Genomic DNA, 20,714 nt, shown 5'->3' with positions numbered 1-20,714 from the left:
ACGTGGTAAGAAGTGAAGATCCAATTTTATGTGAAATTCTCTTTTTCTGTTCTGCTGTATGTATGCACATGTTCTTTTTCAGAAAAAATTTTTAAAAAGTTATTGATATGTACCCTGAAATACTGCAACCAATTAATGAAAAAAGTGACATATGGGGGCACTTGTAATATTTTGAGAAAAGATGAAATGGATATTTTAAAATGTATAGTAACTTTTTACTAGTAAATGCCACAAAGCTCATTTGAAAGATTAAAAAAAGTAAAGCATGATGAATTCATAGCTAAGGAAGTCAGTAGCAGTAAAGTAAACTTGCAATTCCTCATCTTTTTCTAAAAAATGAATGAACATTTTCTCATTAACTTTCCATACTTTCATACAAATACACAGTTCTGGGATAAAAGCAAAAATAATTTTGATACAGGCAATAAAAAACAGATAATCATAGAAATTAATGTAACATTCCACTGAAAACATACACTGATTAAGTACTTAAAGTATTAATATTGACATTCAGTCACAACAGAGTGAAAAATTTAATGTAAAGAAATCAGGCAAGACCACAAAACACAAAATGATTTTAAAATTATTAATTCAACTGGGTCTAATTCAACCCACTTCAATTCAAACCAAGAAGCATTTCTGAAGCACTTAGGAACCACTGTCTTAGGGATGACAGTTTTGAAGGTTTATGAACTAATGAATGGTTCCAAAGATCATTCCATATCAGCATAATAATTAGCTCCTATGAGAACTGCTAGGTGGTCCACTGGATAGAGCTCTGGGTCTGGAATCAGAAAGATCTGAGTTCAAATATGGTCCCAGACACTGTACTAGCTGTGTTATGTTGGGCAAGTCATTTACTCTGTTTGCCTCAGTTTCCTCACCTGTAAAATGGACTGGAGAAAGAAATGATAAACCACTTCATTATCTTTCCAAGAAAAGTGCAAAAAGGGGTCACAGAGTTGGATCTGACTGAAAAACGATTGAACAGCAACAACCACAACAAAGAAGAACTGAACAGTCTGGCTGCTGAAAGAGGCAGAAAATTTACTTTTGCATAAATAAAAAAACATGGTGGATGAAAGTTGGTAGAAAGAACTTTTGTTTAATAAAAAATGCTAAAAATATATGTGTAAAAAATTCAGTTTCAAATAATATGTGGGCAGTGTGGCTGCCCAAAGGGGAAGAATATGGACTTAGATAAATAAAAAGGTTCGAATTACTTTCTAAAGAATGTAAAGTGATGGTCGTTTCCTAAGTGAATAACTGATGGCTGAAAGGAGCAGAAAAAAAAAGGAACGTGTATGTACTAAGAACTTATAAAATGTAATTATGAAGGTACATAAAATGTTAAGTGGATCAGCTTGAGGACTGAGAAAAGGCTTACTAGCTGAGGACACAGGGCTTTGTGGTCCCTCCTCATTTTAATGTAAGTATTTTTCAGGTTTAAGAGATTCAGATTCATAGAAGGATAAATGCTTGAAGACTATGGAATGTTAATTTGATAACTAACAGAAAACGGGATTTCATAGGTTTTCACTTTATAAAGGAAAGCTGAATCCCTGAACACCAGGCAGCTCTGGTGTGAACCACAGAACCACAGTGACAAACCCAGCTGCTTGTGGTTTTTCTCCTTCATTCTCCAAGAGGACCATGACATCAGGAAGATGATGCCATGACTTAAAAGTGAACTGGATTTAAGTGAGGGAGCACTGTGCAAAGTCACAGCCTCACTTTCTCCTGCAGAGCCATCTGGGTCTAGTGGCCAGATACGGATCAGGACAACTGGAGATGACCCAGGATGCAGTGGAAGGCTATGTCCTTTTTAAGCTAAGAACACAGCTGCAGTGAAGAAATGAGCAGGAAGGCAAAGACTAGGCAGGGGGTGGAAAATCCTGATCTGACACAGCAACTGTGACTGTACCAGCAGCAGAGGAGCAGCCTTGGCTGCTAGTTCCCCCCACACCCCCTCCAGTGTGAGAGGGAAAAGGAGAAAGGAAAGAGGTTCTGCTAGACTGGCCAACCATCCACTGTATGATATAGAATCCTAACGAGGGAAGAGCTGGCTGTTTTTTTCCTTCATTTCCAAGAGAAAGCTTGACTATTAAGCCCTGGAATTCTTTGGCTTAAAGGAAGGGAGTTAACACTCTCAATTTTATATTACTTTTTAAAAGCAGATGTGAGTAAAAAGAGCTTGTTAATGCTTCATCAGTTTGAGACCGGAAGAGGATTTGCTCAGGAGAGCAGCGAGACATGTAAGAGCAGTCAGCTGAGAAGCAGCTTCATGTGGTGCAGATATTCCTGAATGGATCACTTACATGAAGGCCTATGGCTTAAAGTTGGGTGTTACCCTGAACACACAGTTTTTCTCACTCATGTGATTCCCTGCAAAGTTTATAAATTTGTGTCCCTACTAAGTGCTCTGTTGGGAGAGTATGAATCAGGTTTATGTTTGGACTGTGATGCACTGATTATTCCTGAATTTATTTACACTGAGTACCTGGGATATTATAATTATTGCTTCCGCTTCAAGTAAATGGTTATGTTTAAGATCTAATGGTGTCATTATTAAGTGCTGTGAAAGCCGGAATTACACTGATGAAGTGTTGAGTAAGGGAGTGTGTTCCATCATAAGTCACTCCTAGGACCATGTAGCTACATGATGGTCATTTTTCTCTGCCAACTAAGACTTGCCAGTGGTTAGGGCAAGTTGAGCTGACTGAGCCAGAGGGGTGAGAGACAGAGAGAGAGAGAAAGAATTGATGGTCAAGGGGTAATACTTTCTTAAATAGACACAATACATTTGTGGGGGAGGCAGAGTGGAGAGCTTACAAGTTTCTCTTGGACACTTCCTAAACATAATATAAATAACTGCTCCATATTCATGCAAAAACAATATTTCTAATTTCTGAATATAGAAAATTTATTTAATAATGATGGTGACAGAAACAACAAAAATTTTTGATTCCTATATATCTTTAAAAGAAACATGCTTTTCATAGAAAAAAAGAACCAACGGTCTACTTTTGAGTGTAAGTAAACAAATTTAAGAATGCAGTTTTAAATAATTTGTTTGGAAGTATGTAAACATGATACAAAAGAGAAGCTTATAATTTTTTTCTGAATTGTTACAGATAAAAACAATAATGAATTATAGTATAAAAATGGAATTGTAATTAAGGTAATCTGTTCTTTAGTATAAATGATAATTTCATTCTGGCAAATTTCTGTACAAAACATTACCATCCTGTTTCAGTATGGCTCTTAGAAACAGATCTCAGTCAGTTAGCCAATAATTTAGGCACACTGTGCCAAGTGCTGGGGATTCAGAGAAAGGCAAAAATAGTCCCTTCCCTCAAGGAGGTGATTCCCTCCCTGAATAAGGGAGACAATAACTTACAAGAAAGATATTGGGGGGAGTACAATGCCCTTCAAAGATGAGAACAATGTATACCCAGAAGGTCTTAGAATAGTGGCTTCTAATCGCTTCTGAATCTTTGAGATCCTCTGAGAATGACTCAGGCCATCTTACTGGATGTAATCAAATAGAGAAAACCAAACTGTGTATTGGCCCAGAGCCTGGGGATTCACCAGCATGCTACATTGTGGCACATATCCTGACTGGGTACCTGAATGGTTATTAAATGATATTAATACAGACAGTGCAGGGCCAACCTTACATCTAACTGTAATAGAATGGAAGAGGTGCAGGTAAGTTCTGCCCGTCCTTAACATATATCCCCTATCAGATCATTAAACATCCATTCCTTTGCACTTCTTTGTTTGAAAACTCTCTCTGATGGATAACTCAGCCAGCTAGGTGTTTGTCCAGGAGTCAGGAGGACCTAAGTTCAAGTCTGGCCTCAGACACTTATTAGCTGTGTGAACCTGGGCAAGTTACTTTAAACTTGTTTGCCTTAGTCTCCTCATCTATAAAATAAGCTGGAGTAGGAAATGGCAAATCACTCCAGTATCTTTGCCCAGGAAAACCCCAAATGGGATCACAAAGAGCTGGACATGACTGAAACAACTAAACAATAAAACCATTAATATCTATCAAGAATTAGTTTATCAGCTCCTTTCCATCATGACATGGATAGCATACATACATGCCAAATCCTGATAATAGAGAAATAGGGTGTGTTGGAGAGAGGAAGCTTGGAGGTGGGTGGAAACATAAGTCACAGGAAGGAAGGGTAGACAGAATTCTGAAGATAAACAACCTGCTTCACAATTTTGTTTAGGGGTGATCTAGGATGTACTGTGTTCCTCACATTATAGTACACAATTTTAGTAATTTTGGGGACATTAAGAGAAAAGTAATAAATGTGTAATACATGTATATAAATATATGTTTAGGAAAAGATATAGATAATAGATTTTAAACTGGAGGAAGATCTCAGTGGTCATTTTGATCAGCTCTTCATTTTCCAGATAAGGAAACTAAGATTTAGAGAGAAGTTAAGTAACTTGCCCAAGGTCACACACATAAGTGGCAGAACCAGGATGGGGAAACTGAGATCCAGAATGGATAACTGACTTGTACAAAGGTGCACAGCTGGGATTAGAACCCAGGTCTCCAGATTCCCAGTCCGTTGTTCCTGTGTTACACCTAACTTTCTTTTTGGAAATGTTGTCAAGTTCATTCCTTTCCAGACTCAGTTAATGTTTGAATTAGATATAAAATTATTTTAAAAATTTTCAAAATATTACAAAGAAATGATTATGAAATGAAATTAAATAGTGCTAGGGAAAATAAGTCTACATAAAATCTATAGATCTCATTCATCTCAATCTACAAATTATCATTAGAATTGTTAAAATAGGTAAGTACTTTTCTTTTAAATAATATCAGTAATACATGGTCACTTTTTAGCTTTGCAACTTACATTTCACTGGTATCTGTAAGCTTTTTAACTTTATTTTTTAGAGTTTTTAATTTTTCTTGATTTTCCTTTTTTTCCTGTTGCCATTTTTTCATTTCTACTTCCAAATCTTGATGAAACCAATTTAATTCAGTCTTGGAAATCTACGATCAAGGATTAAATTAGTGATAAAGTTGATTTAAACAATACTTGACAACAATAAATAAAAAAGACATTTGACTTTCATAAACTTGAAAACTGACATGTATAACTCGCTTTTACTATATACTATAAAACCTCATTAATTTGGACTATCCCATTAAGGAAAGGATGACCATTTTAAGAGGATGAGTTGAATATTCCTTTTATTTGGAAAACACCTTTATAAATGTAAATTAATTTAAAAGGATTGCAGGGAAATATATACTTATATACTTAAACATTTTGGAAGAAAGCACTTACACATGAACAACTGACACAGAATTACAGATCATTCTTATCTATCACTAGAGAGATATCTGACAAGCAATACTGTTGAATAAAAAGTCTCACAAAGAGAAATTTTTGCCAATGGGATTCTTTAAGATGCTGCTACCAGATGAAGCTTACACAGGTGCCCCATGGAAAGGCAAAGGACACAAATTCAAATTTTCCTTTTAAAAAATGTAACTATCAACATAAGTAAAACAAACATTTCACTCACAAATGGACTGCATTCCAAAATTTTCATTTATAAGTTGGGTATTTAGGACTTGAAACACATGATCCCATATAAATAGTGTTATACATATGATTAAGCCCCCAGGATACAAATTATGATCTCAAATTTTAGTTCCTGGGAAAGGGGGAGCAAGGTTGTTATCTGTGGCAAGACAGAGAAATGGGAGGGAGAAGTTATCTTTCCCTTTGCCGTCCCTAGGTAAAATGTTCAAATAGACGTTTATATCTGGCATTCTCCTGCTTTTTTTCCCTTTCTTTTAAAAATATTTCCTTTGTATCTCCTGCTACCTTTTTTTCCTCTGGCTCCTAGAACCCACTATTTCAGTCTGCACAAGTCCCATGTTGTAGAACTCTTACTCTGGCTTGGACTTGCTCTATCCTTAATGATACTAAATACCCCAATATTACTTACTTACGCTTTCCCCTCAATTAAAACTTCCATTCATACAGCATTCCATTAATATCAGCTAGATGTGAGTAAGAAAGTTTCCTAATTAAATGGCTTCATACTAAGGTACATACTATTATTTGTTACTATTTTAAGGAGAACCTTAAACTTTATCTTAAGTATTACTAAAATTCCCTATGACTTTTGGTACCATATGGAACTAAAATTTCCTTTGGACCTTTGTTCCCAGCAGGCAAATGAGTGACTGAGGCTGTGAAGACAAGAACATTCCTTATTATGGCTTTTCTTTTAGACATAGATAGATTCCTTGATAGATAAGTATGACAATTCATTTGTCAGAGACCTGAGTTAACTCAAGCAAATAAAAGCTCTTTAATGCTTACTAAATTCTAGCCAGAAACACAGCTGACTCGATAGCTGGATGCCAGGCCTCAGTCAGCAAGAAAATCAGATGGTGAAAGCTTTCCAGGAGCTCCCTTTGCTGCTTCTACTGATCTGGCTTTATCTCTGTCTTTAGCATTATTCCATCAGTGGTGATGTGGTACTTGTTTGTTTTTCCTTTTAAATAATTGTCATTAATATGTTATTTTTACATCACTCTCAATTCTGAAAACATCCCTCCCTCCCTTACCCTATGAGCCTATTCCCTTTTAAAGTGGGGGAGGAGGGGGGCAGGAAAGCAGTCCAGTAAAACTAATCAACACATTAACTGATTTGACAGTATGTATAATGTTCCATACCTATAGTCTCTGACCTCTGCAAACAAAGGAGAAAGATCTACTTTCTCAACTTCTTTAGGGCAAAAACTCATGCTTTTAAACTGCTATTGGTTAAAGATATTATTATAACATTATAGAAGAAAACATATGGGAACTATTGAGAGATTTAAAAAAAATCAATATTCTAAAAACTTTACGGAGACTTGAACAACTACAGTTGTCTTGTTTTATAATGTCTTAGATAGCAAAATTACCTTATTTTCTTCCATTGTTCTTTTCAGTTTTTCTTCCAGCTCTCTGGTCTCTTCTGTACTTCTATATTTTAACTGTTCATATTTTTCACTTGCTTCTTTAAGTTGCTCTTGTAATACTTGATGTTCCTTTTCCATTCGTAAAATATCACCCTACAATTAAATCATAAAATTACATACTTAAGCCATGCCCCCAGGAGGATGAATTCAACAGTTCTATAGTTAAAGAATGCCTCTTCCAAGCTGGTTAAGCCTCATAATTGATGTTAACTTAGCTAGTAAAATTGAGGTAAATTTAGCTAACCAGAGCTTTGGCAACTAGTTTTCAGGAAATTGTTCTGCTAGCACAGAATTGGCCTAGGATTACTTTATTCTGCCGATTCCTACAGGTAAGTATATTCAGTTTACTTACAAATGCTTTCAAATAACCTGAGGGACAGAAATATGTGGACTATGATCCATCAGTGAGTTTTACAGTTTGTTACCTATGGTTTTATAATTTGTATACAAGCAAAGTACATAAAAAAAGAATAATGTAATTTTAGAAAATTCATTGTTGAAATTAACCGGCATTCCTCCAAATCACCAAGCAATGCTACATTTTTTTAATTGCAATTAATTAGAATTGATTTCCTTTAAAAAACAAAAACAAAAACAAAACCCTGGGGCAGCTAGGTGGAACAGTGAATAGAGCACAGGCCCTCAAGTTAGGAGGCTCAGGGTTGAAATCCAGCCTCATACACATGACACATATGACCTATGACTAGCCGTGCGACCTTGGGCAAATCACTTAACCTCAATTATTTTGCCTTCCCCTCTCCAAAAAGAAAACAAGCCCCAAACCCCCAACCAAGGCTTTGGGCTCATCATCTAGAAGTAGGTTTGGTGCCTAAGAAGTTTAGGTTCCTTATGTTTATTAGCTATAGTAAAATATCTATGTCAAACCCCCCACCTCCCCAAGAAATCTGCCCTGTAGAAAGGGTGCTGTAATTTTCATCAAGGCAGCTGCTATGCCTTATCTAAATTTTTTACCTACCTCAAGGTGCATTATACACAGAAAGCATTTAATAAATGTTTGCATAATTATTCAGTTTAATGTTAAATGTAAGAATGGAGGTTACTTGTGGGGTTTATCTTTAAAAAGATGTCATTCAAAAGAAATGTTTTGTATGTGTAAAGATTGTTGTCACCTGTCAAATTCATAAGACAGATGCTTACTAAAAACTCCTATATGCTAACTCAAAAAAACCTCACTTTCCCCACAGCCACTGAGGTACCATTAATGACGAATACCATAGTCATTAAAGGAAAATGCAATACAGACAGAGACAAAATTAAAACACTAACAGAGACCCCTCACTGTTCTGATTAATTTCCATTTCATCTTTTCAAAAGGAAATGTGAAGATTTATAAATACTTTATCAACATACTTATATCTGATATTTCCCATGCAAAATAAGATTGTATAAATCTTTTTAATTCAAAATCACCTTCCTGTTATGTAATGAAGTTTAATAATAATATAATTATTAATAATGAATATCTAGATCAATACAATAATATCGAGCACCTCTTTTTCTTTTTAAACAAACACAAAATGTTTTATTTTAACACAGTTTGGACTTACTTGTTGTGTTTCAAATGGACCAAAAGGCACTGTGTTAACCTCCTGATGCATTAAGTCTTTTTTCACCTGTTGCACACAAACATCAGTTATTTAAAAGCTGTTCAAAATGAGATTATTTACCTCAAATTAACAAGGTATAATAAATTAATTTCCAAAATAAGAATAAATTTCCCCTGAATTAGTCTTTGTAGTAGTGGATGGAAAAGAAGAAGCATAACAGAAAAAGAAACTTGGATTTTGATCTAGGTCTTTACGTGGGTTACTTCAGGTTTCATGATCTAAATCTAACCTTTGGGTAGAAATTTGATTTGAGGTGCCTTTCGAAGTCGTCCTTAGGGAATGCTTAACTTGTAGCACTAATTATTTTTGTATGTTCTCCATAGCTTAATGTTTCTTATTAATGCAATTTAAACAATGTAAGTAGCAAAAGAGAGGCAACAAGGTGTAAAAGAGAGATCCTGCTTGCGAGGTAGAGAGCACTGGACTCAGGTATAGCCTTTGACACTGGTCATATGGCTTTGGGGAAGACAATTACCCTCAGGGCTCTGGACATGTCTCTAAGAATGGTTTTTCTTTTTTAAACATTTTGTATTTATGTCACAAACCCTTTCTCAAATGTTTCTAAATGCATAAAATAAAATACACACACTTAACAACGAAACCAACTATATGAAATAATTACCAAAATATTAAAAACTAACATAGACTCCAAATTAAGAATACATACTCTAAGACTATATGTTGCAGAGAAGATACTAACTTGCCTTTGTAGAGAGATTCCTTACCAGGGAGGTCATTATGCCATAGATCAAAACCTTATCCACATCTTAATAAGCAGTTTACAGTGGAGGAAACAGGCAAATGGAAGCTGAATGAATTAGACAACTTTACCTCAAAGGTCAGTGGCAAAATTCATAATTCAACCTTCAGTCAATTGTGTGGGGTACTGAGCTATATTTCTCAAGGTTTTCTTACTTTAGAAATGTATGCATTTTAGTAAAATAATGTGAATGTTTCTCTTTTTTCTAAAACATTTTAGTAACAGAGTTGCAACCAGGAGAGTTTTTTTAAATAAAGATTTCCAAATATACCTAATATGGAAATTTTACATATTTAACAATACTGAATTTAAATCCATGAAAATTAACTAACTGGGAAACTTAGATATAACAAATAAAATAATGGTGACTAATAAGATAAATAGATACTGATATCAATTTATCTTTCAGTTACTTATATGTCTAAACGTTTAGTTTTTTAAACTTTTGATTCAATCCATAGCACTAAAAATGTTCATTTCAAAATTTGCAAGCTTATTATTTTTCTTGGAAAAGTTTTTCTCCTCAATACAAGACCAGCGATAACTTAAGTGTTTCTTTTTTAAATCAGATTAAGCCCAACTTCTACACCTATAAAAATTATTTATGTCTGTGAATTGAGAGTGACTGTTTGTGACTACTAACAGAAAACTCAGAAAAACAGTTTTAGATCTAAGATTTGATAAAGTTCAGTAGTTCACCACATCTCATTAAACAGATTATTTCAAGGGTTTATTCTGGCCAAAACAATTCATTCCATGGTAGCCAGTTTCCTGGAGATCAGTTTCTCTAGACTTAGGCAGGCTGGTACTAAAACAATAATCACAAAACACATTGCCTTTCATTAACTGTTAGAAAATTAAAAAAAAAAAAATCTAACAAAGTAACCTTAATGGTAGCATCCTTTCAAACAATTAAAGGTCTTGAGGGAAACTGCAGATACTGACTGACTCATCCCCCTTTCTTTTGGCAGAACCTTTAAGGCATCCTAAAGAAGTTATTTTGATTATTCTTAAATATTCTAAGGCAGATAATACTAATCACCAATATGGCTTCACAAACCCTAAACAGATCATTCTAAGGAGTTTATCCAAGAAAAACTGACAGGATACAAATTTAATATGTTTAATATTACCAAAAGACTCTTTACTAATTTAATGTCTTACCTGTATGGCAACCATTCGTACACATGGAGTATTTTTAACGACAGCAGTGTTATTCATTTCTGTTTCCAGTTTACTAGTACCATCACAATGATCATTAATGCTGATGTATGTATCTTTGGCATTATCTTTATCTGACTTCATAATTGTTTTCTGAGTGTTCTGATCAATCTGTTTTTCACAAGTAAGTTTACCAGAGGAATCTTCTTTTTCAAGCGTTGGACTTTCAGTATTCACATTAGTCTCATAAGTGGCAGGGATGTAATTATCTTTTCTTTCAGTGTCTGTGATGGGAAGTGTAGTTGCCACCAAGGGTACTTTTCCTTTTGTTTGACAGTCAGAAGATATATCAGATACAGTTGTACATAAACTAATGCACTGAGATGACTGTGGCAACATATTTGCATAAGATACTGATGTGTTATTGGAGTCGAATCCTTGATTAGAAAAAACTGTATTAAAAGGAATATATGGCATATATCCTGGGGTGACATACTTTGCAGCTTTATTTATTTTTTTATTTTTAGATCCTGGTATGAAAGAATTAGATGATACTGGTTTAAATTCCTTAGCTGCTGGATTCAACTGTAGTTTGAGCTGGGAAGCATTTTTCCGAAAGCATGGAGATAACATTGAGTCTTGCTCATCCAAACTAGTACTTTCTTCCACTTCAGCTCCAGTGGTCTTATTTTTCTTAAGTTGAACAGCATCTTTCATCAATCCAATATAATTGTCAATCATAACAAAATGAAGAGAATCCAAGAGAAAAGATTTTAAGCCTCCTGCCTCCTCCACAATCTTCCTAGTTTCTTCAGGAAAATGTTCATATTCTCCAACCAATAACTTGTCATCAATTTCCAAAGGGCCGTGTTCTTCCAGAATCTGAGAAAAATAGCTTTAAAAATATTTCACAGTTATTATAGAAAGTACTTTCCATTTATAAGCTTTATTTACATGTCTGAAAGAAGCAGTATTTCTTCAACCATTCCTACAAACACAAAAAATTCTCCCTCCTGTGGAATATCTTCTAGAGTCACATAATCACTTTTTTATGAGAATTGAGAACGAAGTGAAAATATATAAACAATAATACAAACAGAATTCTGTGTCATCCAGTTTTAGACTTCAGAAAACAAATTTCTCAATTTCTCTGCTTGGAAGAGTAAACGTTGCAGGAAAATTAAACTATCATATGTAATCAGCTCAACTGTCCTTGAAATATAAAAAGGTACTAATAAAAGAAGGAAAATTCACTCAGGTAAAGAAAAGGTAAGACAATAGTCACAAACTTCAATCACAGGGATACTGAATTGCCAGTTGCCTAAGAAGAAACTTAGTACCGTCCTCTTGCTACTCTCAGTTCCTACCCTCATACAAGGGCAATCCAATATCCATTCTGATGCTGCCTTCACCACACATATCTTCCAGTTTCTAGTCTACTAAGATCTATAATCTACTCCTCTTCAGTTCAGCTACATACCAGGATGGTTATGCTCTTGATCTTACCCACAAGTGTTCCATGATCAAGAATTCTGAAATTCCTTTACCTGATCATAACCTATCATTCCATCTTTGTTTCTTTGTGGCTTCCAATCCTTCCACCCTGAAGTACTTTCCTAAGTCATCATCCCTGCTTTGTGGCTTCACCTTCCTCCCTTTCCAGTCGCCACCCTTTAGTTGACTGGTTCAACTCTATATGATGCTCTGCTTTTACATTCCAGGCTCCCTTGTGCCTGGAGTGATAACCTGCTTATACACTACTGAACAGAGTTTGAGGTAGTCATGACACAACGGTGCTGACTGGGCTCCCTACAAATGAATGTCATATAATCTAAACTGGGCCCTTATTGTGTACTCCTGCTGAATTGATTATCAGTTCTATTCCCCATAGCACTGACTGTACTACACCTCTAGAACACAGTCCTTCCTCATGTCCAACTCTAAGAAATTCTGGTTTCCTTTAAGACTCACCTTAAATGCCATCTTCTACACAAGGCCTTTCTGATCTCCTCAGCTGCTGTTTTACCACAAATCATGCTGTCTTCCCTGGCTAAGGTGTAAGTGCCTTTATAGCAGGGACAGTTTTCCCTTCTGCAATTTTTTCCCCAGTGCTCAGCACCGGGCTTGTCACAAAGGAGACAACAAAAAAATTTAGGCTTACTGACAAGACTCCATTGGTGGAGAATGTATAGGATTCAAACATTCTGGATGAAATTATCTACAAATTATGAAATAATTTAGAACCACTAGAGCTAAATAATTCTCAGCTCTGACCATTCAAACCTGCCTCCTTTCCTCTGTCTAGTTTCCTAACCTGTTTCAGACTAAGACATAACCTCCTTCCCTCTCTGTTTGCTTCAAGCTCCATGGGGTTCTGTTTCTCATGCTGTACTTTCAATCTAGAAAAGTGACATATCTGTAAAACAGGATGTCATTCAGAAGGGTTTCTTTAGGAAAAAATTCATCAGGAAGTACTTTGAAAGCAACTTAACAGTAATAACAGCTGACATTTATATAATACTTAAAGGGTAATGAAGAGCTTTTGTTGCAGGTATTACTATCTTCATTTTACATATGAGGAAACTGAGGCTCAGAGAAGTCAGGTGACTTACTTTAGTTAGTGTCTGAGAAAAGATCTGAACCCAGGTCCTCTGTACCCTCGACCCAGCATATGATCTATTACAAACTAGGGAAATACTCTTCCAAGGGTGAAGAACAAGAAATGTTTTTAAGCAGTTAGGAAGTGACTGTGATGCAGCTAGTATTGGGAATTTTTTTTAAGATGATGTATTAATTACAAATGAATTACATTCAAAGCTTTCAGGACTGTATTACACAAAACCTGGCTTCCTTTTCTTCTACCCTTTTCCTAAAGTGTCAATGTGAACTTAAAAGAAAACAAACAAGCCACCATAGGACACTAAGGCAAAAGAATAAAGGTCTTAGGGACACTATAACATTGAGTATCTTGGTTAAAAAATGCCAAATAAAGGTTAGTCCCCTGTCTCAAGTCTCTCCCTCCTCTAGTCTATCTTTCAGAAACAGTTACCAAATTACAAAAAAAAAATCAGATATAACCATGTTACTCTCCCACTCAAAAATATTTAGTGGCTCCCTTTTGGCTCTAGAATAGCACAAAACTCCCTGGCTTGGTTTTTAAATGACTTCATGATGTGGTTCCAACCTACCTTTCCAGGCTTATGGCATATACCTCTTCTTTCTGTTCTTTATTTCATTTACATTCCATTTTCCATCTCTATGCCAGGATACTCCCTAGGCTTGGAAAGCATTCTTCCTTCATTATTCCTATCTTCCATAGTCCATAACCAAGCATGCTAGAGGAGCATATCCTACCAGAAGACTATTTTGATTCTTTCAGTTCCCAATGCCCTATGTCCAGAAATTACTCTACTGCTACTGTAAGTGTAGGTATATAAAATTTAATTTTCTGTGTATATGCTGGTTTTCTCCATTGAATATTGTCTCCTTGAAAGTTGAGAATTTCCTATTTTTGTCTCAGCATCCCCAGGGTCCACCACAGTGCCTAAAATATAGTAAGTATTTAATAATTGTTGAATGTTCAATTATGAATAAAGCCTTAGATAGTCTGACAAATTATTCTTTAAGATGTACATTAAGCCAAAGCTCAGGTGCAGGAATATTATACTACAGGAGAAGAGCTAATAGAAACTATAATAAAGGATTAATTCTTCTTTTTGGTCAACTTTATGCATTTCCTGATTTTTTAAATAGTATAATCACATGAAATAAACTATTACTAATGCAAAATGAAAGCAGATATGACCTTTCCTTTTCCAAAAGAAAACTGCAATCTTTACAGAATCATTGAGTGTTAGCACTGTAAGGAGACCTCAGAGATCATCTAATCCTTATTTTATAGATAAGGAAACAAGGGAAGAGAAGAGAATACACTACGTTAGATGCCAGGGGTATACATATACAAATGGTACAGTTCCTGTCTTCAACGAAGTCACTGGAATGATATAACTTGATAACAGGGGGTGGTGTGGTGTGGTGTGGTGTGGTGTGGTGTGGTGTGTGTGTGTGTGAATGACACACCATTTGGAGGCAGGGGAGCAAAAATAACTGGGATAACCAAGCCAATAAAAAAAAGCCTCTTGACAAAGCAGCACTTGAAGCCTAACTGGAAGTTAGGAGCTCCATGACACAAAGCTAAGGAGGGCGGACATCCTGTTCAAAGGCCTACAGATGGGAGATGCAATGTCATATGCAGGATTGCTTAGGGGGAACCTTTAAAGCAGAAAAAGTACACTGATACATAAATCTAACAAGGCAAACTGTAGAGACAGATGAACCTTAGGAATCAAACAGAAGTTTCTGTATTTTACTCTAATGTAGCTACTGAAGTTTTCAGAGCAGAAGAGTGATATAGTCAGACTTGTGATTTGGGGATAGCAATGTGGCATTTGTGTGGACAATGCAAAAGAAGGGGGAGACGAGGGCTAGGGAGACTAATTTGGAAGCCTTTGCAATAGTCAGACTAAGGGTGATTAGAAGAGAGAAGGAGAGAAACATAACAAAGTTTGAGAACAATGAACCTTGGCTAGAGTGTGTATGTGTATGTATGGAGAGAGGTGGATGTAGGATTAGCAGACATGGATGTGAGGGAGTTAGTCACAGGAACAAACTAAGAGAAGGTAGGCCAGATTCTTATCTTCAGAGCTTTTCTGGATAAGAAGTTAACATTTCTGGGTTATGTATTCTGTTTGTATCCCTTCTTTAGGAAATGCTAAAGAAAATGAAGTTTTTTTAGGACTAATAATTAACTAAAATGTTTCTTTCCCCTTCAGTATTTGAAAGATGTAAATTTTGAGCAACCCTTTAAGAATCCAGGATCATTTTCACATCATGAATAGACACTGGCAAATTCTCTCCCTAATATAAATTTTCCTTGATCTCATAAAGTATAAATGAACTAGAATACATAAGTTGGAAAGACCTAGATCACTAAGAATTCCCTAATAAATAGTCATTCAAGTCCTCTGCTTTAATAAGTAGATGAGATTCTATCACCTCTTAAGGCAGCCTATTCCCCTTTTAGGCAGCTCTATTTTTTTTTTTTTACAATTTTTTCATAACAAAATCTACTTCTCTTCAATATCCATCTACTGTTCCTGGTTCAACTCTCTGGGGCCAACCAGAACAATCCTAATTCCTTTTCCACATGACTGTCCTTCAAATACCTGAAAACTTCTACTTTTTCCATAAGTATTTTCTTTTCCAGGAAAATCAAGCACATCTCTCACATTTCCTGACCATCTTGCTTGCCTCTTTCTGGATATAATGTAAACTGCTTATGGCATTCTTGAAATGTGGCACCCAGCATCACTTTAGGTTAGTGAACTCCTTTTCTAAGAAAAAGTTACTCAGCTGTCTTTTCCACTAGAATTATGCGATATGGCTAAAGGGTTGTATACAGTACCATTTCATTCACGTTTGCTTGGTGTTCAGCATATCATGAATGAAATTGGTCTACTGGTCCGTACATTCCTCAGGTTTCACAACTGGAAATATTTATTAGCAGACCCAGCTAACACTACTAACAAACATTAAGAGAAAATCTTCAAGAAACACTTGACAATACCTGAATAAAGGGATGGAATGTATTTTGCATTCATGGTCACTGTAGGAAAATGACTCAGTTGTAAACACTCAAATTTTGAAAAGTCAATGAACTAACTGACTAATGGAACCACTGGAGCTCCCAATTTCTGAACAATTAAAGCACTTACTCATATAACGGTTCATATTTTGGATCGAGGTTACTGTCCAACAACTTCTGATGACTGCAATTATTTGAACTGTTTTTTTCATATAGAGCTTCAAATTCTTCTACTTCATCTCGAAGGTAATCGGGTACCACAAATGGGTCATAAGAATTTGAATGAAGTCTGTAGAGAAAAAGGCAGATTTTCTGAATATCAATTTATTTAATGAATCTGAAGTACGCAAACTCTTAGGAGGACAAATCTAAAAACACAAAAATCAGTCATATGAGCAAACAAAAAATCCTGCCAAAGATGAAAGTCAACATGAAAACTCAGGTTACTTTTTTCACATTTTGATATAAAGACATTCCTGACCTTATTCAAATTAATCTCTAAAAAATCTGATATTCTGTGGGAAGGCTTTAACTTTTTCAGTTTCCCAGGGTAAGTTTTAAAAATTGGTTAATATGCTATACTACATAACTTTAAAATTGGTTAATCTTTGATACAAAGGTTAAGGAGTCATAGATTTTAGATTCAATAATTAAATAAGAAGTAGATTGGTATGACAGAAAACCATCCTTAAAGCCAGAAGATCTAGTTCCCACTGCTGACAGGTATAGGCTGTGATTTGCCCTGAGCAAGCCACTTAACCCGCTGGTGCCACAGGGAACTTTTAAAAACTCTAAACTACATAAGAATTGCTAACCTTTATTATTAATGAGAATTTCCTCATGAGAGGGCCCCTCATCCCACTGAAAATAAAGATCTGAACAGGTTTTTACTTTTTACTTATAGGAGTTACATACTTTTAAATAAAAACAAGATTTAAAAATGAAAGATATACTTACAAACTACTTTCATCTGTACCAGTTTTATCATCATTTTGTGCTACTCCACCAACTCCAGAGAGTATAAAAACAGGCTAGATTGGGAGAGGGGGAGGTGGGTAAAAGAAAAAAAGCGGGGGAAGAGAGAAAAGAATAGGCAATGGTTTCTTATTAAAAAGTAATATGAAAAAACTGATTTAAAAAATAATCACTAGTGGAATAAAGGATTTACATATTTAACCATATAAACTGAATACCTGAATTAAACTCTGCACAAAGAGGTACAGTAATAGGAATAAATGTCAGCAACCACAAATAACAAAAAATCCTGACAAAATTAACATGGTTGTTTTTCCTGTTACAGGAAAAACACAAGTCCACTCCAAACTGGTTAAAGAACATCCAGGAAGTGTGGGTGGGAAGTGGGAACAAGCATTTACAGAGGGCCTGAAGTGTTTTTACAAATATTACCTCACTTAATCCTTACAACAACCCTGAGAGAGAGATATTAGTGTTATACCCATTTTACAGTTGAGGAAACTGAGGAAAACAAGGGCTAAGTGACTTGCCTAGTTAAGACACACAGCTAATAAGTGCCTGAGGTTTCATCTGAACTCAAGCCTTCCTGACTCTAGGCCTGGCATGCCACCCACTACGTCACCAGCTGCCCTGCCTCTGTATAGATCACAGTCCCTACAAAGAATCTTGGATGACTGGTTTGACTGAATATAGAGATGAAGCAAAGAAAAAATAAAAGTCCAGGTAGTGAGAGAGTAGGAGAATCATGTTGGTTCCTCAAATAAATTAGTATGCCTCAAGGATCTAAACTTAAAGATATTCTGACAATCTGGATAATTTCAGTGCCACTTTTATTTGCAAAACTTCACTCTGTAACTACACTACCATCCTTGTAGTAACCCAGATTCATGACCCTGATGTTACCCTTGACTTGTCCAATTCCCTCATCTACATATCTAATCTGTTGCCAAATCTTGCCATTTCTACTTATACAGCATGACTCTCATCTGGCCTCTTTTTTCTACTCACATAGCTACCTCCCTAATTCAGACAATCAGTACCTCTCAGACTATTGAGATATCCTCCTTAATTTTTCTTTCTTTGTTTCAATTCTCTTCCTTCTCTTATCTCATTTTTCACAGATGCCAAAGATTAAAACACAGGTCTGATCATGTCACACTCACTTAGCACAGTGCTGGCACACAGGAGATGCTTAATAAATGTTTACTGACTAATCAATTAAGAACCCCAATGGTTCCCTATTAACTCCAAAATCAAATATTATTCATCCTTATCTCATTATTTAAAAATTTCTATTTGTAAGTTTTAAAATGAATGTAATTATTAGCACAGCAGTACACGCATGAATTTGAGGTTGTATCTACTGCTAATTCTTCTTATCTTGTAGCTGTGCTCTATGTTATCTAGCTTGGTGGACATACAGAAGCAGTTTTATTCCTTCCCCTTCCTTCTCTATTTAAAGTCTTTTTGACAATAGTTGACTAAAGTAATGTCCATTTAAAATGTAAACAGCTTAGTAGTTGAAAGGGGCAGAAAAAGAACATCTGTGCAGGAAAAAATTATAAAATCCATTTAGGTAAAAAAGCTTTGCCATCAAAACATTTCAAAAGAAATAGGTTATTAGGAAGACCAGACAGAGAACTTCTCAGATGACTGGACAGTTTGAGGGGTAGAGAAATGATTGAAGCTATATAGGCTATCACAATATCCTTAGGTCATTTGCATATGACTATTTTAGAGTTCAGAAGGCTAGCTCACAAAGGAGTCTATCAAACAAGTGTTTGGAGACTATGGGGTGATTAAATAAAGACAATGGTTTTTTCCTAGCTGACAGAAAGGTGTATTTTGTGAGGGGAAAAGATGCTTCACAGACCACCAAAAATCTTGTCTGATGAATTAAGAGTCAAGAAAAAGTGGGCTGAAATACCCACTGCGACACAGCTGAGTGAAGTAGCCAGAAAGAGCAGTAAAAATAACACCACAGGAGAGTTAGCTGATAAAAACCTTTAAATGCTGTGCTTAGAGTTTTGTAGTTTGAAGAGAGCTGAACCCTGCTGCAATTTGCATAACTGCTCTACTTTTCTTCAGGTAAGAGAGGGAGAAACACAGGAAGGAGAAAGAGGCTTTGCATCTTCACAGCTCTAACTGCACGATGCAGAATACCACTGAGTAAGAAGCTTGTTGGGTGACTCACACAGACCAGCAAGCCAAGCTGAGGACCTTCGTAGTTGTCTGGATGAAGGCAAGTTCTTGTCACTACAGCTTAGAACGCTTGTAAACCACTGAAAGAACTTAGCTTCATCAGTTTGGGAGAAGAGTAGTAGATCTGCCAGCAGGAGCAACGTGAAGGCCGCAAGAGGAACAGCCACACAGAAGGGGTTTCCATGAGGACATCAGGTCTTGCCATTCAGACTTGGGAGATTCCTCAAGCACATGGCCTTTCCCTACTAGGTTTCCGTATGTGCCCACTCCCCCTCAATGAACACTGCGTATGTGCAGGAGATTGTGACCCCGGTGACACAGCACGACATTCTTATTATTACTGAGTAAATATGATGTTATAATTAGCTTTGCTTTAGCCTCATCAGGAAGTCACCAATCGCTACTCATTTCTTGTTCCTCTGACCCTGGCTGGGTAATCTTTTACTTATGAACACACAGCACCATTCCTTGGAGTAGAAGAAGCTACTTCTACACAATGTTTAGTTTCCTACTTTTTAAGAAAAATCTCCTGTTTCTGTGGTCACTGTTCTTCCCTTCAATTTAGTAAGTATTTTTTAAAGCATGTGCTATGTCCAGGTGGTATAATATGTTTGGAGATGAAAATGCATCTTTCCAAGAAGGTCTATTTTTCTCTTCTCTTTCCCATTTCTTACCAACTTCCTTTCTTTCCTTAAGTTTTTTATGTCTTCCTCCTTTGACTCTCTTTTCCCTGCTTCTATTCCTGTTCCTTGTCCTCATATCTTTGGGGGCAAACCTCTCTCTCTTTCTGCTTCTCATGTTTTTCCAGATTTCCTTTTCCCAATTCAGTCCCTAGGCTTCTTCACTAACTCTGAAGTTAATAAAGTCACCTTCATAGTTTCTTGTTGTTTACCCCAAGCACTGGGGCAAAAACACTACCACATTACACTCTTGTCTGCTTTTATTGATGAAAAGCTGCCAACTCAAAGAGAGACAACAGAGAAACCTAGACCTAAAGATCTGCTTTGCCTCCATTATTTTTAGTTACATTTACTGATTTTTTTTGGTCAGTCTTTCCTAGTAATTCCAGCATTTGGAATATTTCAAATTTTTCCATCAATCTCTATTTTATATACTTTAGATAATGTATCCTTATATAACTTGATAGATTTTAATCTTTCAGACGTTAAGACTACTACTACTTCTTTTCTCAAAGAAATATTATTATAAACATATTCTACCATTAGTTTTGTTGTTCTATACTACCAAATTATTTTTTTAAAATGTAAAGTCCAAGAGGCAAAGCCAAGATGGTACAATGACCTCCTCTCCAAAAATGTA

General features: G+C 35.8%; 1 protein-coding gene across 11 annotated transcripts in view; it reads right to left on the bottom strand.

Annotated features, from left to right (window-relative positions):
• Positions 1–20,714, bottom strand: part of TTC3 (tetratricopeptide repeat domain 3) — a 149,938-nt gene that overhangs the window by 31,318 nt on the left and 97,906 nt on the right. For all 11 annotated transcript variants that reach the window (XM_072614952.1, XM_072614956.1, XM_072614954.1 and 8 more), the window contains 6 exons: positions 17,175–17,248; positions 16,348–16,506; positions 10,577–11,468; positions 8,593–8,658; positions 6,968–7,117; positions 4,890–5,029 (listed from right to left, as the gene is read on the bottom strand). In XM_072614952.1, coding sequence (XP_072471053.1) covers positions 4,890–5,029; positions 6,968–7,117; positions 8,593–8,658; positions 10,577–11,468; positions 16,348–16,506; positions 17,175–17,248 — 1,481 coding nt within the window. The remainder of the gene's footprint in view (positions 1–4,889; positions 5,030–6,967; positions 7,118–8,592; positions 8,659–10,576; positions 11,469–16,347; positions 16,507–17,174; positions 17,249–20,714) is intronic.

Source organism: Notamacropus eugenii, chromosome 5 (assembly GCF_028372415.1).
Source record: "Notamacropus eugenii isolate mMacEug1 chromosome 5, mMacEug1.pri_v2, whole genome shotgun sequence".
Taxonomy (NCBI): domain Eukaryota; kingdom Metazoa; phylum Chordata; class Mammalia; order Diprotodontia; family Macropodidae; genus Notamacropus; species Notamacropus eugenii.
The sequence above is the reverse complement of the archived record's forward strand: the minus strand, read 5'-3'. Positions and strand labels throughout refer to the sequence as shown.